Consider the following 22,068-nt stretch of genomic DNA (forward strand, 5'->3'; position numbering starts at 1 on the left):
ACTTGGTGTGTGATACTGTGACCAGAGAATGTGATACTTACCTACAAAATCTTTGAGCAAGTTGTTTTTGTGCATTCACACTCCCTTTCCCAGATTTCATTAATTCACAGTCTCATAGTCACAAGCACCATGGTTTGTGAACCTGGCCAGTATTGTTTCTGTGAGATGGAAAGGACAAGAATTGCCAGCTCTTGAGTCCATGTGAACGGTTCTGGTTCTTCTTGCTTGATGTCAGCCTAATATTTTGGACAGACCTTGCTGAACTTTTAGGCATTGTCAGTTCTGAATGGATGGTCCTTCAAGTTCAACTTGTGCTGACCAGCTTCCAGGAGTCATAGTCTAGATTGTTGGTCAGTGGGTTTTTTTCTGTTTTCTTGTTAGAAATACAAATATGGAGTCTGGTTTTGCTGTTGGGCTAATTTAGAAATTAATCTCACTTGGTACCTAGCAGCCTTGTTGACAGTCTCCTCATGTTAGGATGCAGGGTGTTCTGCTGGAGGTGCAGAATACCCCATACCTGTACTCCAAGATGTTGGAGTGCAGGCCTTATGGTCTTTACATAAATACATTCCTCAGTTTAGTGTTGGCAACTGTGTCCTGAGAATTGTCAACACAAGCCTCTTAACCCTTTGTTATGCTGTTTCTTCTGGTATGTTTATATTACAAGTTTGTACATAGACAGCATGCAAATAAAGATACGTTAAGTGGTATGCATTCAGAATGAAGGAGAACCTTACAAAATCCAAATTCTAGTGCTAGGGAAACTGGGATTGGCAGGCAAAATCCAGTTGGTTTAGCTACTCTGTGAGTGCTATTTCCATTTGCTGGGAACAGGAATATTCTTCAGCTTGAAGTACATGACTAGTGAATCCGCGGAACTGGAGGAATATGTACAAGTCTTACACAGCTTTCCATAGGATCCCAGCTCCTGCAAAGGAGAAATGTGGTAGTTCTTCCACTGGAGATTTCCCATGGAGTTGGAGTTGCCTGAGCTGAAACCTGCATTCCTTTGTAGGCCCATTGGACTTGCATGGGCTCAGAAAAAAACAGCTGATGTACTCATGCCTAGCATGCTTCCCTTCCAAAGCTATCTGGGATCAGTAAAAAAGGTTTGTCTAGATCAGTGTCTTACCCTTGGCAGCAGCTAAGTGTCTCTGGTATATGCTGGCTTTTGATCTGGTGGTGATTCTTTCCCAAAATACTCATTTGGTCTCCTGCAATTGGCAGGTCAAAAATTTCTGAGTTCAACAATATAAGCCTCCAACTCTGAACCCACAAAAACTTCCAGGATCCCCACTGCAGGAGTGGGTTGCGCAGCCTAACCACACATTGGGAGAGAAGCATCTATTTGGTCCTTTGTTCATGTCACACCTGGCAGGTTTTTGTATTAGAAGAGATAGTGTAGAATTTGTCCTTAGTATTATCCAAACCATTCATGTTTTGTCTCTTGATTGCCTTACATTATGTCTTTCATTATGTCCTTCATTAGTCCTGTGCTTGAGTGCACACTCATGGCAAAGAAGAACAACAACATCCTGTTGTTAGGGCTGTGTTAGGAAGGGTGTTGCAGTCAGGTCAAGGGGGATGATCCTTCCCCTCTACTCAGCACTGCTGAGACCACATCTGGAGTGCTGGGTCCAGCTCAGGGCTCCCCAGTACAAGGAAGATATGGACTTCCTTGAGCAACTCTGGAGCAGGGTCACAAAGATGCTTAAGGGACTGCGACATCCTACGTACAAGGAAAGGCTGAGACAGCTTGGACTGTTAAGTCTGGAAGACAAGGTTCACAGGGGAACTGAGTGATGTGTGTAAGTACTCGATGAATGAAAAAAGCAGTCAGATTTTTCTCAGTTGTGCTCACCAACAGGACAAGAGACGATGGGCATGAATTAAAAATCTGGAAATTCCCCCTGTAAATAAAAAACTCACTTTTTTTTACTGTGAGGGTGGTCAAACACTAGAGTAAGTTACCCAGAGAGATTGTAAACTCTTTCTCCATGCTGACAGTCAAAACGCAACACACTCCTGGGTAACCAGGTAGAGGTGACCTTGCTTGGGCGCAGGGGTTGCACTTGTTGCTCTCAAGAGATCCTCTGCAACCTCAGTGATTAGGTGATTTGAGGTTGAGGAATGCTATTTGGTGCTTCTTCACAGTGAATCCTTACTGCACTTCTCTGTATCTTTTACGGTTTTCAACAATTCTCTTGAGTTTGTGAAAGACGTCCTGAATTTTGCATGTGGGCACGGAGTCCAAAGTGTATATCGTGTTTGTGGCTTTGAGGGAGGAAAAAGGGTTGTGACTGAGCATGCAGCTGGTGTTTTCATAGCACCATCTTACTACAAATAACATCTCCTGGCTGCTATAAATTGGACTGTACTTTTTTGTTTTTTAAGGGTCATTTGTTTCTGATTTTGTGGTGTTTTGTACTATGCAGTTCTGTATCAACTAAGCCTTTTCTCCACTGCAGTGCCAAGGGCATGAGGAGTCCATTGGCAGGTGAGCAATTTCATCTGCTCTGCAAGTAGACATTTCCTCAAACTCTGGAATGAGTGGAGTATTTAGTCCAAAGCAAGTGCTGGTTTTGTTTACAGAGTCATTAAATTAGGAAAGAAAGAAATACACATTCTTATTATGGTGTGAAATAGTTTGCAATTATTGCTGTTTTGAATATCAGAATTGTATCCTCAGTTTTTACAGAAGGATTTTGTGAAATCAAGCTGCAGCTGTAGTTGGGGCTAATGGAGTCACTGCTTTAGTTACAGCAATAAAGTCTGTTTATTTTTTCATTTCCTTTTGCTGCAATCTGAGCGTTGACTTGCAAGTTAAATAGATATTTTGCTTTGTAAAGCCTTTTACCTCCAGACAAGTCCAGCAATTAAGAGTGAGCTGGCAAATGGGCTCATGTGAGTTGCGTAGAATAAAGACCAGAACTATACAACTTTTGGTGATTTTTCTGCAGCCTTTGAATCCTAACTGCTGTCTCCAACAGCAAGCCCAAACAAGGACAAATGCTGTCTTTAAAATGTGCTGCCTGAAGCATTTCATTCTGCAGTTTTGAAACTCCAGTTTAGGAATATTTCAGGCTGTATTGCAGCAGGGAGCTAGCCAAGGTGGATGTCATGCAGAGACATAATGGTGACTGTGATGTATTGAGAGAGGCCAAGGAATGAGCCTGAAGTAGGTTAGAGAGCACAGCTTGCTGAAATAGCTGAAAGGGATGTAAAATACAAAACAGATACGGTCCTTTGGAAAAACACAGCCTTGACAAAGAATTCATAGTTGTCAAGCACTACCAGGAAAGGAAGTCCTGGCAGCAAAACTAGAGATACATGGAGGGGGGCAGTGTCAATATAAGTCACTTGGGTGTTTTCTTTAAATAAAAAAGTAACATCCCCAAACCTATTTTTCATCCCCAAACCACACTTCCTACAACAGCGCTGACCTTGTCTTGCTGTCATGTATAAAGCTATTCACCTGACTGGTAGTTTTAGGAGAAGGGGCTTCTCTTTCCCCCAATAAGTAAAGATCCTGAAGAGGAGTTTTCACCAAGACTACAAGCTGTAGTAGCTTCCCAGGAAGAGCTGTTTGTATGATGCCCAGTTTGTCACAATCTTAAGCTGCGACAAGATTCAGGAGGTTGAAGATATACACTGGGAGAGATGGAGATGTTAGTCCAGTTTAGTGTAATGCAACACCAGAAGTGTTTACTGAGTAGCTGGTAATGTCTGCATGTTAAAACCTACTTCTGAATTCTGTAGGCCCTTCTTTGCCTACGTTGGGTATTTAATTGCTTTTTTCACTCTGGAATCTTGCCCATCCTCTCACTTTATGAAGACTTGCCATACAAATGGTCAGAAATAGTTTTATCTGATTCCATAATGACTGTTGGGTAAATTATGTCAGGTCTAAGTACAATTAATGTCCAACCTTTAACCATTTCTTATCCTTTTCCGATCCTGGTTCTTTTTTTCTTTTGTTTTAAATGCATTTCTTTAACAGTTGTGACATAATTAGACTGAAGCCCTGCATGGTCCACACATTCCTCTCTGCTTGTGTTTGGTCTCTTGCTGCATTGGATCTATGCTCTTTTTTTTGTTTGTTTCTGATGTATTTGAGGGTGGGGGAAGAAGGTGAGTTTTTGCTATTTCATTTTACTGCATTAGCCTGTCTCCATCTTCTTTTGCTTGTCACCTTTATCCTGCTTCAGCTTGGCAGCCTGTGGTATGTGTCTAATGTAATTTCAACCGTCTTTTTCTTTTCATACATCTTTACATAGTTTTCATCATACCATGAAACTCATCCTCCTTGTTTTAATTGACTCAGCTTTTTGAATGAGCTATAAGAGTGTCTTCTACATCAGTGTCACAGCACCCTTGAAAGGCTGTCATTTGACCTGTCATTGATTACAGCCTTTTCAGGTGTAGCTTTTAGCCTGTATCACTTCAGTGGCTGAGTCAACTCAAGAAGAGGAGCACTAGGGAAGAAGGGAAGAACCTAAGAGCAAATGGGACGGACAGTTAGAGGAGCAATACCCTTATACCTGTCCCAGTTAGTCATTCCAATGTTCCTTTTGAACCCGATCTCTGTGAAGTAGGCTGGAATCAAGGCTGAGCTACAGGAGAAAAAGAAGGGGGAAAAAAAGAAAACAAATACTTTTTTTTAGTGTTTTGGGTATTTTTGTCTTTGTATCAACAATGAATCAATGCTGACATCCCCAAACATTCCAGGAGGTTGGAAGCTGATGCAAGTATTTAAGCAAACTGCTCATTTCCTGCCTCATAACCTCAGTTTCTGCTTGACATACATTACTAGAATGTCTCTGCTCAGAAAAATTTCTGTTTTATGTAAGTTATTGTAATTGCTGTTCTTCCTTTGGAGTCCCAGCAGTGAAATAGAGGGCTGGAAATGTCTGTAGGGAAGAGCAGCCTTGTTGCATTTCCTGTATTTGATGTGAACGGGTGCTTTTAATTCCTCACCTGTCCAGGTATCCAATATGCTTTCTGGTTTTGAAAGTTCCCTGTAGCAATGAAAGATGCCAATATTTCATAAAAAGGAGGGTCTGCCTTGGAAAATATTTTTTAAACTCTGTAGAGTAAATTGGTAAAGCAACAATGCTGGGTTAATCAAAGCTTCCCAGCTGCCAAGTGTGCTGGTCTAGGGGGAAATGGGAAGGGTGAGAGTAGAGTAGCAGCAACATCATCTGTATGGAGCATACAGTATGCTTCTCCTTCCTCCTCAGACATAACTTAGAGCAGCTGCCAGCAAGGGCTTCCGTAAGCAGTCTGGAGTTAGGCAGACAAATACTGCAGAAAACCTTTTGCCCTGCTAGTGAATTAAAATCAGGAAGCTACATTGGAATACCATTAATGAGGATGGGGGTGTTTCTATCCTTGTGTTTGAATTGTACATGATTGCTTTTGATTTCCATTTAGATTGTTTCCAGTGTTTTTTACCAAGTGTATACACTGTGTTTATGATGGTTTCAAATCTAGGGTTAGCCAAACAGAGTCAAACATGCTGCTGAGTGGAGAGAGGGGCAGCTCCACGTATCAGAGAAAGCCCCAGTTTCTACTGATGTGCTATGGGACACTCAATGCCCACATGGAGCAGTCTTGCATCTCTGCTGAAGGGCTCTGACAAGGTGTGCTCCATTCATCTCTTTCAAGAGTCAGTCCTGAAAAATAGGAATTTACATTTCTGTGAGCTGACATTTTGCATAACGCAGCAGGACATGAGTAGATACAGCCTAAAATGTGAGTGCATGCTGCTGAGCATGACTCCAACATAAAATGCACACCTTGTAGTACGAAAAAAACCCAGAAGACCCCCAGCATTTGTATTTTCAGGGTAACAGACACTTAACTACAGTTCCCAAGTGGTGTGGTTGAATATGGGCCCTGGAAGGGGTGTGACACAGTGTGCCAGTGTCCCCCAGCACCCACAGACCCCATGCCAAGTGCATCTCAGGTGCAGCACTCTCATACTCTTGACAGACATCTTACCACCCCACTGCCCCTCACTGGGTGTAGCATGACGATTCTGTGGAAGAGAAGTACACAGCACATTTGTTTGCCCGGTGTCAGCCTCCTGCCATCTCTCAGTGGGATGTGGTGTGATACATCCACTCTGCAGGACACACTGGGGCCTTCCATCACAATAGTTCAAGCTTTCCTCTCATTTCTTTTGGGGTTTAGGGGGTATGTCTTTCTTTTCTCTTTTCCTTTCTTTTATGCCTTCTCTGGAGTTTATCTAACAGATAAATTCAGCAAAGCTGAATTCAGGTGGGCTCTGTGGACAAATTTGGGCATTAATCCACATAAAAGAGTTACCAAAGAGACAAGTGGGAAACACAGAGTTTCACTGCAGGTTCTAAAGAGATAAAGAGATTGAGAAAATCCCCTAAGAAATTCAGTCAGGATCCTGAATGTCAGAAAGCAGGTAGAAGCACCTTTATGTTGCACAGAAGTTAAATCCTTTCCCAGTTATCAGTACTTAAAACACAAGCACAGAGTGGTATGCTACTAGGCTGAAAACATGCAAAATTTAATCCAGACATTGATTCACCCATGTCCCAGATGATTATGGCCTTTCCACCTGAAGTGCATAGCACCTGCACAGTATAACTACACTGCTGCTGTTACAGCAATGGAGACAAATCACCTGCTGTTTGATTTTGTTGTTCTTAGGAATGTGCACCAAGTGCTGTAAAGTGTCTGACCCAGCCTGTTGCCCTGTCTTAAACAGAGCCAGAGTGAAGGCCATGACCTTCTCCTTTTCCCTGGGCTTGGTATGTGCCACAGTTCCTTACAGAAACTGCCAGAGCTGTGTTCTGCATTAGGAAAAAGCCCTCTAGATTGCCATGTAGGACTGAGTTTGCCATTCCACTGGGCGCTAGGTGGTTGCCCATAAACCTCCTCATTGGTACCAGAGGTCAACCTGAGTCACAGGTGGAAACATTAAATTATACATTTTATACAGAATTATTTAAATAGTTGCATATGATCTCACTGGGGATTGTATTTATTTCCATGCACCATGTATATAAAGTTAAGAGAATTTTACTGGAACTTAGCTGGGACACATACTGCCTTTGGAAAGACTTGGAGGTTTTGTGAGAACTCGCACTCAAAGCATACTAACATCTGGCTTGTGCCAGCAGCACATTTGAATTTTATATGTTCATTGTTACCAATAAGGATAAATATGTAGAATAAGCTTATGTGATGGCATGATTTTATGCTTATGGTTTTGTCTGAATAACTGTATCTCTTTCTTTTCATAGAGAGAAATTCTAGAACAGCAACAACAAGAGAGATATGACACAAGTTTTCATAGTGTGTGTATGTTCTGTGATCAAGAATTCACAGGAAACAGGTTTGTTTATTGCCCTGTTTGCTTTTGTTTTATTTTTTTATAACTACTCAGCATCTTTGTTTATGTTTTCAGTGTCATTGAACCAATTAATGCATAATGGTAGGACTCATAATTAACTTCAAAGTATAGTTTAAGTATTTCTTTCAACTAAAATGGCATTTTAAATAGATGCTGTCCTACTACTCAAACCTTTTTAGTTATTCCAGTGCAATTATTTCTACTACACAGTACACTGGAGTTGGGAATGAACCACTTTAAAGAGAAACTCTTTTTTGGCAGATGTTTTCATGACCAAGACAGCTGTGTAAGCCAATGTGATGGTTAAAAAAATTTTTTATCCAGTTGTACATTTTCTTATTTAAAGCTCACCTAACTAGTGTGAATTTGAGTATCAAATGAAAAAGAGGAGGGGAAAATTAGAGTGAGAACAGAGGGCTTTACAGCATCAGTCAAGTGCAAGAATTGCATTGAAATGCATGTTCCAAAGAAACTTTGCTTATTCAGAGTAAATCAGTTTCAGTTGGAGAGGCTAAGTCTGTTTGCATGGGTAGTTCTGGTAATCTGGAAGGGTAGAAGCACCTGGGGTTATATTCCTGCAGGTCATCCCAATGTTCTGTGAGTGTCCCTTTCTACTGTCTGGTGACAGTAGAGGAACTTCATCCTCTGCTTCCTCTTGAGTGTGACAGGCATAGTGCATGTTTGAAAATCATGCCTGGACAATGGTAAAAGCAAGTGTCAACATTTGGTCTTTAGGCCTCAAAGGCAGAAGCTGAGGCATATAGAGAGGTTGGCCACCTAAGGAATTAACCAGTATATCTCTGTTAGAAGAATATCTTATTTGAACATCCTTTATGTTTATTTGTGTACACTTTTGAGTGCCATTCATGTTGCTAGTGCTGTGTGAAGCAATATTTATGTAAAAGCACAGTGCATCCAAGAATTTCTGCTCTGCTAACCAGCATATAGAAGTCTGACAAATGGCTTTTTAGAGTGTGTCTCAAGAGGGTTGTTTGAAATGCTTATACAGGGTAATGAATGAGCTTTGCTAACAGCGAGGGTCAAAATAAACTATACTGTAATTTTCATTTAAAGGATTATATTTCATGGATGTAGATGGAGCAGTTGAAAAGTTACTGAACATTCAGCAAAGCTGAAAATTAAAAACTTCCTGTTTCAATAAAATTGCATTATTTTTTCCTAGCAGTGGCAGCAAGACTATTACTGTTTATTTAACATAGGTGTTTATGCAGTTTTAGAGCCATTGATATATTTTAAATCACTAATTGAATAATTGTTATATATCCAAAAGTATGTAACATTCTATTTGAATGTCTTTTGTAGATCTGTTCTTCTCAATCATATGGCAAGAGAGCATGCCTTTAACATTGGGCTGCCAGATAACATTGTGAACTGCTATGAGTTTTTGGCTGTGTTACAGGGAAAGCTTGACAAGTAAGTAGTTTGTTTGTTTTCAATCAACTTGGTTTGTATTTCTTTTAACTTGGAAATAGCAGGTAAAAATTAATTCCACAATTGTGACTAGTTAAGAAGAAGCAAAGAGAGCATGTAAGTTTATTGTGAGTCATCTTAGAAGTCTTTTTGTTGATTTACTGATTGGTAACAGTTCATAGCATGAAGTCAAGTGCTGTGTTTCAGTTACCTGTTGCACAGCTTGACATCAATAATAGCACATGCCTTTTTCTCATAACTATTAGCATTAATGGTCTTTCTCATCATGACAAACTTTTTGCTAAACATCTCTTTAATCACTGAATACAGAGTCCTTGTTCCAGTCTTCATTTGCCTCTATATACCGTTACTGTGGGATGTTTGGTCTCTCCCTTTTGTAGTGCTTACAGAGCAAACCCAGAGTAGAAGGGGATAGATACATATTAACTTTTTCAAGAAATGAAGACATATTAAGGATGCCTTTTCTCTTATCATTGGTGCTGCTTAATGCACTGAATTACCATGCTCACTGAGAATTTGCAGCTCTACTGTTTATCAGTAGGACCTGAGGCTTTCAATTAGAGGCAGTTTTCTCAAAGCTGATCCTCTCTGTAGTTAATGCACATGCTGAAATTGTGTCCAGAGTAGTGAAAGGCCACTCCCCCTATGGCTAAGAGTAGACTTATTAGCTATGCTAGTAGAATATAACTGAGAATAAATTAGTGGAGGAGAAAAATCTTGTTTCAGGCAAATAAGACTGCATTATGTATGCTGACAGAAAGCCTTCCATACTCTTCATGGGAATGCTTTTCTCAAGTAGAGCAAGCACTTTGCTGTTAGCAGGTGGAGTAAAGCAGATATTAGAATTCATAGTTGTATTCTTGCATCAGGCCTGTGATTCACCAGCAAGGCAATCTTGATTTGAAGTCTGCAAGCACAGGGAGAATTCAAAACTTCTTAAATGTCTTGAAAGGCAAAATGATACTGAGAATCCTGAATTCCTGCTGCACACAAAACATCTGAGGGGAATATCGAACCAAAAGAGTTTTATGATGGTGATCTAAGGCACTGCATATATTTCTGTTTTGTTTGAATTGGTCTGGAATACATACTGTGATAAAATTCTCATTTGTTAATGAATGTTTTCACCTTCTCAAGTAATGTGTATATACACCTAAATAATACTTTCACATCTATGTATATATGTGTATGTGGATATGTGTATATATGTTTATCTATGAATTATATATACTTTGAGGGGCAGATGTGAATTTATTTACTGAATTTTACTTCTTAGGATTTCAAAACCCACTGACCACCCTGGCAAACTTTCATTTACCCTCCCTGTTGAGGTAGACCTATAAAAACTTTCTATTTAGCTAATTTAAATTGTTTCAAAAGATAAGTAGTATGTTCAGTTTGTTTTTTTTCACTCTGAATTACGAAGAAACAATTACAGATGGATTGGATGTCAGTGAGTCCATGCTGAGTTACAGAGCTCACACAGTGAGCAATCAGCAGCTTTTCTGTACCGGCTTTGGGTAATCAGACTTTTCTCCCACTTTGCATATGGGGCAAACAGTAAACTTCTTTGTTACCTGTATTTTTCATTTTCTGTCATTCTTACTTCTAGTTTAGTAGTAGTAGTAGTAGTGGTAGTAGTAGTAGTTACTCTACTGTGGTCTAAGACTATCTTGTAATTTTTTTTTTCAAATAAGCTTTCTGTTTCTTTTAGTTTGCTCTGACATGCTTAGGTTAATCTTACTATATGTAACTCCAGCTTATTTAAGTTTATTGTTTTGTACTATTTTCATTTTAACATGTTGACCTGTTTACCTTTTTATCTTAGCTTGCAGTGTTTATACTGTGAAAAAGTCTTCAGAGACAAAAACACACTTAAAGACCACATGAGAAAGAAGCAGCATCGCAGAATCAATGCCAAAAATAAAGAATATGACAAATTTTATATCATTAATTACTTGGTAAGTAGTTCTATGAATAATTAGCAAATTGACTAAAGAGATGCAGACATTATCTAGTTAAAAGTGAATAAATCCAAATTAGCAATTAGTAAAAAGGTCAAAAATCAAGTGAAGGATTCTTAAGAAGTAAGCTCATTTATGGTATGATATTCTGGATAATTGTCAAACTAAGCACTAGGAAACATTTTTTGTTGAGTTTTGATTTTGAGAGACGCAAGAATGTGGCTTGAAGAGACACTAATCATCATGTCATTAGTGCTCAGTCTCTGCTTTAAAACAGGAGGGAAAGTGAGATAGAGCAATGAACTAAATGGAGGTCTCACTTAAAGCAAGTTGGCTTTGAGCTCGTTTTCTACAAACCTTAAACTGGAAGTGCTCTTCAAAGTATAAATTAAATTCAAAGAGGAGGAAAATGAAAGACCCAGAGATGAAAGAAAAACAGTTAATTTTTAGCCTCCAGGTAGGTGTATGTTGCTAAACATTTTTTAATCTCAGACCTTTGAGAGTGTGTGCATGTAACAGATTTTCACTTGCTGCCTTTGACTTATGAATATAGGAGCTGCTTCAAAATCTGCTATGTTCTGTCCCAGAAATAACTATAGTTCACCTGAAATAGTCTTTGTGCCTTCTACATGTACTAATATCCAGGTTATAAATAGACATTCTTGACTGTTTTACCTACTCTTTAGATCCTCAACAGAACTGAGCATTTACTTCTTTGGAAGTTAACAGATTTTAATTTAATGTAATTATTTTAAGTGATTTTAATAGTTTCTTTCTTCTCTTCTTTTGGTTTCTTTTTTTTCTTGTTCTACAAGTAATATTATGTTTTCAGAATCTGGCATCTTTCTAAATTATCTTTTGTTTCTCATTTGCATTCATTGTTCACATTTTAATCTGTTTCGTCTTAGGTCAGGAAATTGAGCTAGATGACTGCCCAGAATCTCTGAGAACCATGAAGTGCTACTTGAGAAATTTAAGAGACATGCAGGGAGGTCATTACATGAATACAGACACAACGGCTGTGTCATGTTAATAAGCAGAATATGTCAAAGTAAATATAACAGCAAGGCTAATATTCACATACCTAAGCTCTTTTCTCCAGCTGCTCTAAAACTGGTGGCCTTGCCCATGCCTGTCACCTGAGAATGATCTGTGGCCTGTGTGCTTCCTGAGTGGTCTGAGTGATGCTGCTTGCATGGCCACAGAACATGCAGACTGTTTAACAGTCAGGGCCTTGGCCCCCTTTGCCTGTGGCTGGGGTTCTGGCCAGAACTTTGCAGGTTGCCTTCACATGCCAGCCTGAACCAGCTCAGCTATTGGCCACTGAGTAGCATCACTCAGACATGTATTCTTTTGGGTTCTTGAAATTACAGACAATAGTAAATATAACTCGAATAAGCTATGTCAAAACAGCATAATATATAAAATGGGGCAGTGGGTACTGCGTATGCAAGATCTTATGCCAGTACATCTTCTGGGACATACTTGGGTGATCACAGTTCTTTGTCTGGCTCTGCATACTCTGTCCACACATTTTCAAGTTGTCTACTCTGCAGTCTACTCAGGAGACTGTTCCTACTCAGCCTTTCTGATCCTTCAGACTATACCCACATCAGAATTTCTGACATTTCTTCTTTAAAAGAAGGAATTAAAAAAAAATAAAAATATTGAAAACAGACCTAAAAACTCTTGTTTTAAACACTTATAGCATAGTTCACTATAAAATGTATATTTGCACACGGGAAATTTTTAGCAATGTTCCTGCATAATGGAAGGTGTTTGCTTTCCAAAGAGCCTTTGACAACCCTTTTTTTTTCCTGCACAGAGACAGGAAGACTAAAAGGAAGAACCTCAATTTGTTCACTAAGAGTTCAGTAGATGGGCCTTTACATTGTAAGGAGGAAATATTCTGTCCTGCACATACATGTTCTACAGTAGATTTTTTTAAATGAGGTAGGATGGGGGTTTTTTCAAGCTGAGTCTATATCAGTAAATTCTAGATTCTACACAAGATCTACTTTCTGTAATGGCTCAATGTAGTGATTTTGCTTCCTCTCCCATAACACCTCACAATTTACCAGAAATTTGTTTTTCAATGTGTACTATCAAGATTTACTCATTTTTACCAGTAAGCATTAGAGGTCTGTGCTTCACATTGCTCTAAATATGCAAGGGATTATACAAAGACATGAATATGGTTTACATATCATATCTGAAATGTTTCCCCAGTGGATTTGGAGGTCTTTTGTCTTTATTGTGTTAACTGTGGAAAATTATACCAATCCTACAGAATGGCTTGAGGTGTTAATTCACAGAGATGGGCTGGTCCTGGAGTGTGAAGAACTGAGCAGCAGTGTATCCATGATATATAGATGTAGAATTCCTTATTTTTATTTTCTTCAAAACAAAAACTTCCAACCTAATTTTCTTGTTTCTCTGTGTGTATCATCCTGTGGCCCCATGACACACCTTGCACAAAGAGCCATGTAAAAATGGAGAGGGAAGAACTTTGTGGTGACTGCTGGAGGCCATAGAAGAACAGAAGGGAGTATTAAACCTCTCTTAGTCCCAGAGGAGCTGAGGCAAACCCAGGCTGACAAGGCCTTCTTTTTCTGTATTCACCTGATTGTTACCAGCAGCACTTTCAGGTATAGAGTATCCTTTGTAGGAAGCCCAATTTTCAAATTGTCTAATGGCATGTGTCTACAGTGTGTAACATCACTGTAATTAACACACCTATAACTAAGCTAGGCAGCTGAAAATGGTACGTACTACTTACTAGAAAACTTTTTTCATAAAGCCTTTATTTTCCTCAAAGACAACAAAAAGATGCTTTCTCCTTATTGCTAAGCTCTAGGTCATCACTATTATCTGTTGGGGGAGAGGAGAAAAATATTTTATTATGGGAGTCACTGCTTATATTTAGCCTCTTTTGATTTACATGGTGTGTATTTTGTAAAACAGTAAAGGGGAACCCTTCATCAGTTGGTGACAGTTCAAGATTTAATCAAATCCCCCAGTTGGGGAATGCTTCATATTGAAATTCATCCAACGTGGATTAACTAATGTTGGGGTAAGGCCATCTGTTCTTCCTGATAGACCACCTCGAGTTCTGCAGCAATATAAAACAGATAACATAACTCAGATGATCACAGCAAGACAGGTGAGAAGAAGGGAACGAGAAAATTTGCAGGGGAAAACAACATATATTTGGAGTTTCTGAGCTCCACAGGCCTGGAACTCCATTTGCATGTAGTTTGGGAACTGCTCTTTAGGGAACACTGCTTGAGATACCAGCTGCTGTTTCTTTTCTCCCATCTCCGCACTTTTTTTTCCAAGCTGGGGTGTGTTGCCTCAGTGAGGCACACACACTTTCTGTCTGTACAGCTGCACTCAGGTTGAGAAGGTAAATTGCCAGTGAGGCATTTCATCTCTGTGCATTTAGACTACATTTTGGAAGAGGAAATAATCAAACCACACACATTTGCATGTTCTCACCTTTCTATAGGATCATCCTCTCCATGAGGTAAACAGAAAATATTTAAAAGAAAAAGTTGTTTTTTCTTGAATATATAGCAAGGCCTTCAGGGTTTTCTTAATTATGCATTTTCTAGTGTTTGAACTATTAACAATGTTGAGTCTCATTTTTTCTCTGGTTTTGTTAAGAATTTCTTGGGAATCTCTAGAGATCTTTCCTGGCAGCTCTTGCATCTTGGATGAAAAAGCAAAGAAAGTTGAATACTTAACAAAGGCACCCTTGGTCCCAGATGCCCATCAAACTGGAGAACTGAAAAAGTGTTAAAAAAAAGGAAAAATAATTTAAAAAACCTGAAATATTTTTAAGAATGTTTCAAAGAACTCTTTTCCACCCAATTGCTCAGATTCAGTCTCCTGGCACTTTCATTGCAGTGTTCCTAGTTATCCATTCACCATGCAATTTTCCAGTGATACAAAACCTGGTTAGCTTTTCACTTTTTCCTTTTTTTTTTTTCTCCTTTGAATATAAATAGATGAGGGAAACAGAGACATCTTACAAGCTCCCTCTCTGCCTTCTTCATATAAACACCATAAAAAACATCAACAGTAACAAAGCTCAGGCATGTTTTTTTCCTTTTCACCTTCAATTAAAAGGTGAAGCTTAATATTGGCTGCTGTTTTGAACGTACTCTCTTATGAGTATTTGAACATACTCTCTGATATACTGAGCTGGTAAAGGGAAAAATGGTGAGCATTCTTCATTTTGCAGTGGTTGTGAGCCACTATCTGCTCATTAAGGTGTTAACATTAGCAGACATAGGAAACTAGTGTGCAGCTGGGAGAACATGTGGTGAGAGGTGTTAATGGCTTCATGTTATCTCACAGTAATGGTGACATTAATGAGTCTCCCCTCTCACTCAGAAAGCTTACACACTACCATGTAGTATCACTGAATTAATTATAGAATTTTCATTCTGTAATATATGATGACATGTTTAGAGCTGTCTAGAGACAATTGTTTATCATTTTCCTGATAGACACTAGCAACATTAAAAATTCTCATTAAATTGTTAAATTATGGATATCTTTTCCTTCTTTCTCCAAACATTTTGCCATAAAGGCAATAATCATAGTCGTTACTAAGGATGTTATTAAATATATTTATTAGTAGGAATGTTTTAATAAAATCAATTAAAGGATTATATTTTTATTAGCTGGTTTGTTTTTTTTTTTTAATGGGGACAAGATCATCAACTATAATCAACTATAATCTTTGCGAATCCTCCACAGCCATCAAAAGTATGGGTTCAAAAATACTATTCTGATTGCTGGTTAGTCTGCTTGGTTTTATTTTTAAAGACAAGAAGAATCCGAGGAAAGGAGAACACTAGCTAAAGATCACTGCTGGTATTTGAGTAGAGCCCTTCAGCTTTTCATTGCCTGTTATTTTTATCTCAGTCATGCTGTGAGTGCTTGCCATTGTGCTGAACGCTGCACAAATGTATTGTGATATACTTCATGCTGAAGGTCTTTAAGGTATAAATAAACAACACAAAAAGTAAAAGGCAGAACTGAACACCATGAATCGATGTGTGTATGTTTGAGTGTGAGAAGGGGAGGGAAGCCAAGCTGGAGTCTGTCTCACAGGTCTGTGCCCTGGCTCACGCTGCCTTTCTGGAACTCCATAGCTACGTTTACACCATGTTTTCACTGGCACAGCCTCGAGCAAGGTACAGGCACTGACTGGGACAGCTGTGCCAGCTGAAGCCTCGGGTGTGACAGCTGCATTTAGCAGCACGTGCTGCTCAAAAAGATTGGATTGAGCAAGGGTGAGGGCAAACTTGAGGCAGTGATAAGATACCCACCTCAGGCACACTTGGGGAGTGTTGCAGCACTGGTTTTCTGGAGAACTCTGTGCCAAATCATCTTCCTCTCAGCTATAGTGTGGGAAATGCCCTGTTAAAAGATGAAAATAATTCTTACTTTAGAAATTCTTACTAAAGCAGTGTTGTATGACTACCTTTTACTCACAGCAATACTGAAATGATCCAAAATAAGATACTGATTGTGACTTCTGAGATGTTCATTCAGTTGAGTGACAATGTGTGACGAGAATCAGGAGATGCTTTTTTCTTTTCTTTTTTCCCCCCAGGAATTTGGAAAGTCCTGGGAGGAAGTGCAGTCGGAGGATGACCGGGAATTACTAGATAACCTAGAAGAGTAAGAGTTACTTATGTACCCATTACACAGACTTGCAGAACCATTATTTTTTAAAGTACTTGCAGGGAAAATGCTGTGCACAGTTAGCACACAGTTTAAATTCATTTAAGCCAATCAAATCAACTCCAAATTGTCCTCATTAAAAACACTTCTCAGCAATGAGAGCTGTAAACTTCGTATTTCAACCACAAGCCTGTTTTTTGTTTCCCTAGAGCTCAAACAAGAGCCTTCTGGGTGTGTAGTTATGTAGACACAATGCATTATTCTTTGCTTTTGCACCAGAAAACAGTCAAACAGCTTTTGCTCAAATTTAAAATTTTAAAGTGAGCATCAAAAATGTCAGTATGAAGAAGAAATTGTATGAAAAAATTTGATAAAAAGGTAATAACTAGAAATGTTAGAAAGATTTCAAAGGAAGCTTTTCAGCAGTGTTGATTGAGGGCAAGATCTACCTCCTCTGCATTCTTCTGTGGTCCAGGCCCTCAGATCACTGTAGAGGTGGTTTCCTTGGCCATAGAAAATTGAATAAGCAGGAAGTAATTTATGGGCATCAAGGTCCCTGGTCTTCCTGGTTGTCTCTGTGACTTGAGGTTAATTTTACTTGACTCTACCTGGTTGCAGTAATAGTTCTATCTCTCAGCAGTACTAGGATTTAAATGGATGTTTTGGTAAAGTATTCTCTGTGTACATGTCTAAATGTAACATAAGTGAGTAATTAATATTTCATAAGTAAATAACACTTAGAGTTAGCTCTGCCTGATGATTATGACTTTGGCTGGTGAATTGAAAGATTAGAAAGGTATACAAGAATCTAAAAAACCTTAGAAAAATAAATACTGAAAGCAGTATTTAATGACTTGCCAAATTGGATAGAAATTGAAGTTAGTATTCTGTTGATTAGTGCAGACAGTTTCAAGTAGGATTAAATGCCTGTCTGCATAGGAATTACCCAATATTAACTGCTCAGTTATTCTCAAATTTGTAGTTCTTTTAGACTCTACATCAGGTTGTAATCATGTATCCAGCTATAAATCCACAGTGTCTTTTCCAACCTGTTAAAATATTCAGTTTCTCTGGATTTATTTCTACTGTTGTGAAAGCAGAATCTGAATTCTGCCCTTTCTCAAAATACCTCTTCTCTTTTACATAATTAAATGAATCTTTTTGACTTTTATTCATAAGAGATTGGTCTGACTGGGAAGAGTATCCTGTATGTGCAGTTTGCCTGTTTTGTGAACAGCAAGCAGACACCACAGAAAAACTAGATCTTCACATGCAGGTAAGATTTCTTTTAAATAACAGTTTTTTCAGCACTTTGGAATTTAAAATTGTGTTTGTAACATCTTTATTAAGGTCAAATCAAGTGCTGCATTAGAATACCCTCTTCAGCACAGAATTGAAGTACTGCATGCACCTCCAGCATCTGTTCTTTAAAACATGCAGAGAAGTCAAGCTTTACATTAAGAGTATGAACGGCTATTAGTCATGAGTGTACAGACTGCTACAGGCAGTAAAAAAATAGCATCTTTGATATCATAGTAGTTTCATGATTTAATATATTTTATGGTTAGCATCTGTGTTTAAGTTTTAATAAGCTATTTAACAGTATTAAATATGAATGCGAAAATTTCTGATGAACCAAAACTTTTGGGGTTTGTTTCATGCATTCATATTTGCGTATCTGTATGTGTATGTCTGTGTCAGCCCATGAAAAGCTGAGCTGTTTTTAACTTGGAGTAGTAGAAGTAGTGGAAATAAGATTTTTTTTTTCTTCCTTTTTTTTTTTCCTCCAGAAATCACATGGATTTCACTTTCCCAAAATAAAGTCAGAGCATGGTGAGTAAGAGGTGCTGTAATTGTCAGCATTTGCCACTAGTGTGGAGAAAACCACATCATAGAATAGTGGAAAACAAGTTTATCCATTTTATTTTTGTAGAGATATTTAACTTTTCCATTATGGAAACTGCTTCTGCCAGCTTACAAAAGCAAGCCAAAACCACTTTATTTTTATGGAACTGTTGTTACTGCCAAGGATGTGTGCTATTTTCTTTAGACCCATTGGATTCTTTTGCAGAGTAATCTACAAATACCTGCTCTATTCCAGGTCTATCTGCTGGAGACTTGGAAGTATTATTATTTTTATTATTCTTGTTGTTATTACTATTATTATGCCTGTCAATGCCTGCTTGCAAGCTAGAAGCTTTGTTTGGCCAGTGTTTGCTTTCTGCTGTAGAATAGAATCATTTAGGTTGTGGAAGGCCTTTAAGATCATTGAGGCCAACCATTTACCCAGCACTGCCAAGTCCACCACTAAACCATGTCCCTGAGTGCCACATCTACACATATTTTAAATACCTCTGGGCCTGGTGACTCAGAAACTACTTCTCTGAAACTACTTCACTCTGTCGGACATAATATACTGACATCCTGACCCAGGCTCCTCTCTACCAGGCCTGGTTTTATCCTTTACCCCCTTCAAATCCAGTTTGAAACTGCCTCAAGGACCCTGCTAACTCCTGTGCAAGGATTCTTTCCCTGCTTCAAGACAGGTGTACCCCATCTGTCACCAGCAGGCCTGGGGTCGTGTTGACACACCCATGATCCGAAACCCCAAAATTCTTCCAGTGACACCAGGCTTGGAACCAGGTATTGATCTGCTGGCTCTTCCTGTTTCTTCCCTTGTTATTCCTTGCAAGTGGAAGGACAGAGGTAAACACTGTTTGTGCTTCTGATCCCTTAACCAGTCTTCCCAAGGCCCTGCAGTCTCTCCTGATTGCCCTAGGACTTCTTGTTGCAACTTCATCACTGCCCACCTGAAAAATCACTAACAGATAATTACCCATGAGGGCAGTAAGGTTTCTTGTCATACATTTAACCCGAGCCCCAAGGAGGCAGCAGACTTTGCAGGGAATCCAGGGTACAATACCAGTAGTCATTCTCTCTCATTTCCCAATATTCTTCAGCCTACTTGCCCGCTCCTGAAGCTCTGTCCCTAAGCCTAAAGACTTAGACTGAGAGGAAGGAAAATGTTCAGAGTTTTTGCTCTAAAAGATGGGTTGGATTCCCAGCAGCTAGGAATAAACACTTATTCAGTTAATTTGCTAAGATACAGCATGCAGGCAGTGCTGTCTTCAGTAAACTTTTATCAATTCTTATGCTTAATACAAGAAAGCGTTTTCAAATTAAGACTTAAGTTGCCCAAGCACTTGTTTGCTACTATCTTTGGCAGGTCTGAACTTCTATCAGCAAGTAAAACTAGTGAATTTCATCAGAAGAGAAATCCATCACTGTCGTTGTTACAACTGCCAGGAGAAATATGAATCCAAAGAAGAATTGATAAGTCATATGGAAGAGACCAAACACATTGCATTCCTGCCAGCCAGGTCTACATGGGATCAACCACAGTAAGGGCAAATACATTTCTTCCAGCATTTATACTTCTTCTTGATAATTTCTATGAAATAGTTGAAAGTTCTGGGGTTTGCAAATACAACAGTGCACTGAGCTCCCTAACTCTGGTGGCTCAGATAAAATAATAAGTGGTCTCAGACTACTCAGAATTAGAAATCTCAGTACAGTCTGAAGATAGAAAGAACATGGAATATTGCTCTTCCAGTTGCATCCAGGATGCAGTGTCCCTATGTATGGGATCTGCACTTTCAAGTCACTGTGCTAGAGAAGTTTGTTGTTGCAAAATTGTTCTAGAACCAAGTCCCTTCTAGAACCCCTTCTTTTGCATGTCTAATGTATGTGCATGATGTCTACTGACTTTAGGTATCAAAACAAGCTGGTTGTTTACCCATAGTTTTTTCCATGGAAAACAAAGAGTGTAACAAAACCCTGGTACAGAGGGTTAGTCTGTAGCTCTAAGTAGGCTGTATGGGTCCAGGAAATTATGCTTTCTACCAGGTGGTAGAGCGCAGGGAGTGTTCTAACTTAAACACCTCAGTTCAGCATTTTGTGGGGGACAAATATGGAACTGTAGTCTCTTTTGTAACATCATATGGGAGAAGAAATAGGAGGAAGGGCTCATCTATTGTCAGCTCTTCTCTATGACTCTTCTACACTGTGCATACCTGTGCTGTGCAGTTGGTTTTTTGGGTGTGCTGTTTACTGTCATTCCAGACAACCAGACTTGCTCATTTTTCCTTTTTTAAAATTCTTATCTCAGCCTTTCAAACAAAATGTGTCACTGTCTAGTAATCATGTCTTGTTGCTTTCAGGTATTATTTTCCTACCTATGAAAATGACACACTCCTGTGTACGCTGTCAGACAGTGAAGATGCAAAAACTGAGGATCAAAGTGAAGAAGTGCCTGTTGTAAGCGAAGACATATCCAGTCTAAAAGCTCTCAAACAGAGCAGTGTTTTAAACCAGCTTCTGTACAAAGAGAACAGGAGTCAGGAGAAATTTTGACCTGGAAGTACAGTGGCTGACCTTTAGTGCTTTTTCTGCAAGACAGAAAAAAAACAAAAACATTATTTCAATACTATTGGAATACAGTTAAACTCACAAATGTCATTGGAGAAATAGTAGAAAATGAATGCTAAATAAAAATTTAAGTGTTAACTTTGTTGGTTTATCTTCCTTTAATTTTTAGCTTAATTTTAAAATTGAATGCTCGAGTTTCTCCTAGGATCTTCAAATACTGTTAGTGTGTTAGTGTTACTTAAAAATTTTTCCTTTTTTTTTTTTTTATAATTTTTCCTGAATGAATAAGAATATGAGTTCTATTTTAAATCCACCTTATGAAAGGTGGGAACAACTGAGACAATGTGTAAAGCCAGTGAGTAAATCTACTATGTGTTATTGCTGCTAGAGAGCAGACAAAAAATGTAATTCTTGGTCTGATGTGTGAAGGAAATCTTGCTAATTTTTACCTTAGACCTTTTGGAAAAGAAAAATAAATCTGTATTATTAATCATCATTATTTAAGAGATATGGTGCCTGTTCTGAAAACTAGCTCAGAAACATCAGTAAAGCTCTGCCTACCCCATGAATATCTGACTGCATGAAAAATTGCCAATCTGAAGTCTAAAAAAGTATAGGAATAATTGCAATATTGGTTGCATCAAAATCCAAAGAATTTAGAGTAGATTTATTGTATGGTTATGAACTGAGATGTTAAAGAATGACTTAGGGAACTCCAGACGCATAATCCAAATTAAATCCTAAAAATCTCAAGTCCAGAAAAGTTGCCATATTTCCTTTAAAGTTCTCAAAGTGGCAGAAGGTCTTCAGCTTTTCCAGGAAGAATCTCAGTCTTGATAGGGTGAAGGTGCTCAGAGCATAGGTCCTGCTAGGATGATCCAAACTATGTATTACTGAAATTTTAAGTAGTTCCAGAATTCAGGTTTAGCTTTCCATAGTATGTATAACCTCTTTCTATAGTGGTAGTACATTCTTTTTTCTTCTTCAGGTCAGTGTCAGAGTACTTGCTGAAAGAATGGAAGTCAGCTGCTCAGTGCCCTTCCATGCCTGAGAAGATTCAAAGCTGTAGCTTTGCCTCTGCACAGCCCTCGTTACCTGAAAGTCCTTGCTGTCAATAAGAGTTGTTGTTGT

At 38.7% G+C, this 22,068-nt stretch overlaps 1 protein-coding gene across 1 annotated transcript in view; it reads left to right on the forward strand.

Moving 5' to 3' along the window:
- The window catches only part of LOC131573517 (zinc finger protein 277-like), a 45,333-nt gene extending 24,258 nt beyond the window's left edge, over positions 1–21,075 (forward strand). The window contains exons 5-12 of the mRNA XM_058827534.1: positions 7,284–7,375; positions 8,717–8,827; positions 10,674–10,806; positions 16,439–16,506; positions 17,689–17,785; positions 18,300–18,342; positions 19,736–19,910; positions 20,730–21,075. Coding sequence (XP_058683517.1) covers positions 7,284–7,375; positions 8,717–8,827; positions 10,674–10,806; positions 16,439–16,506; positions 17,689–17,785; positions 18,300–18,342; positions 19,736–19,910; positions 20,730–20,922 — 912 coding nt within the window. The 3' untranslated portion in view covers positions 20,923–21,075. The remainder of the gene's footprint in view (positions 1–7,283; positions 7,376–8,716; positions 8,828–10,673; positions 10,807–16,438; positions 16,507–17,688; positions 17,786–18,299; positions 18,343–19,735; positions 19,911–20,729) is intronic.
- The last annotated feature ends 993 nt before the right edge of the window (positions 21,076–22,068 follow it).

The sequence above is a fragment of the Poecile atricapillus genome, chromosome Z (genome assembly GCF_030490865.1).
Source record: "Poecile atricapillus isolate bPoeAtr1 chromosome Z, bPoeAtr1.hap1, whole genome shotgun sequence".
NCBI lineage: Eukaryota > Metazoa > Chordata > Aves > Passeriformes > Paridae > Poecile > Poecile atricapillus.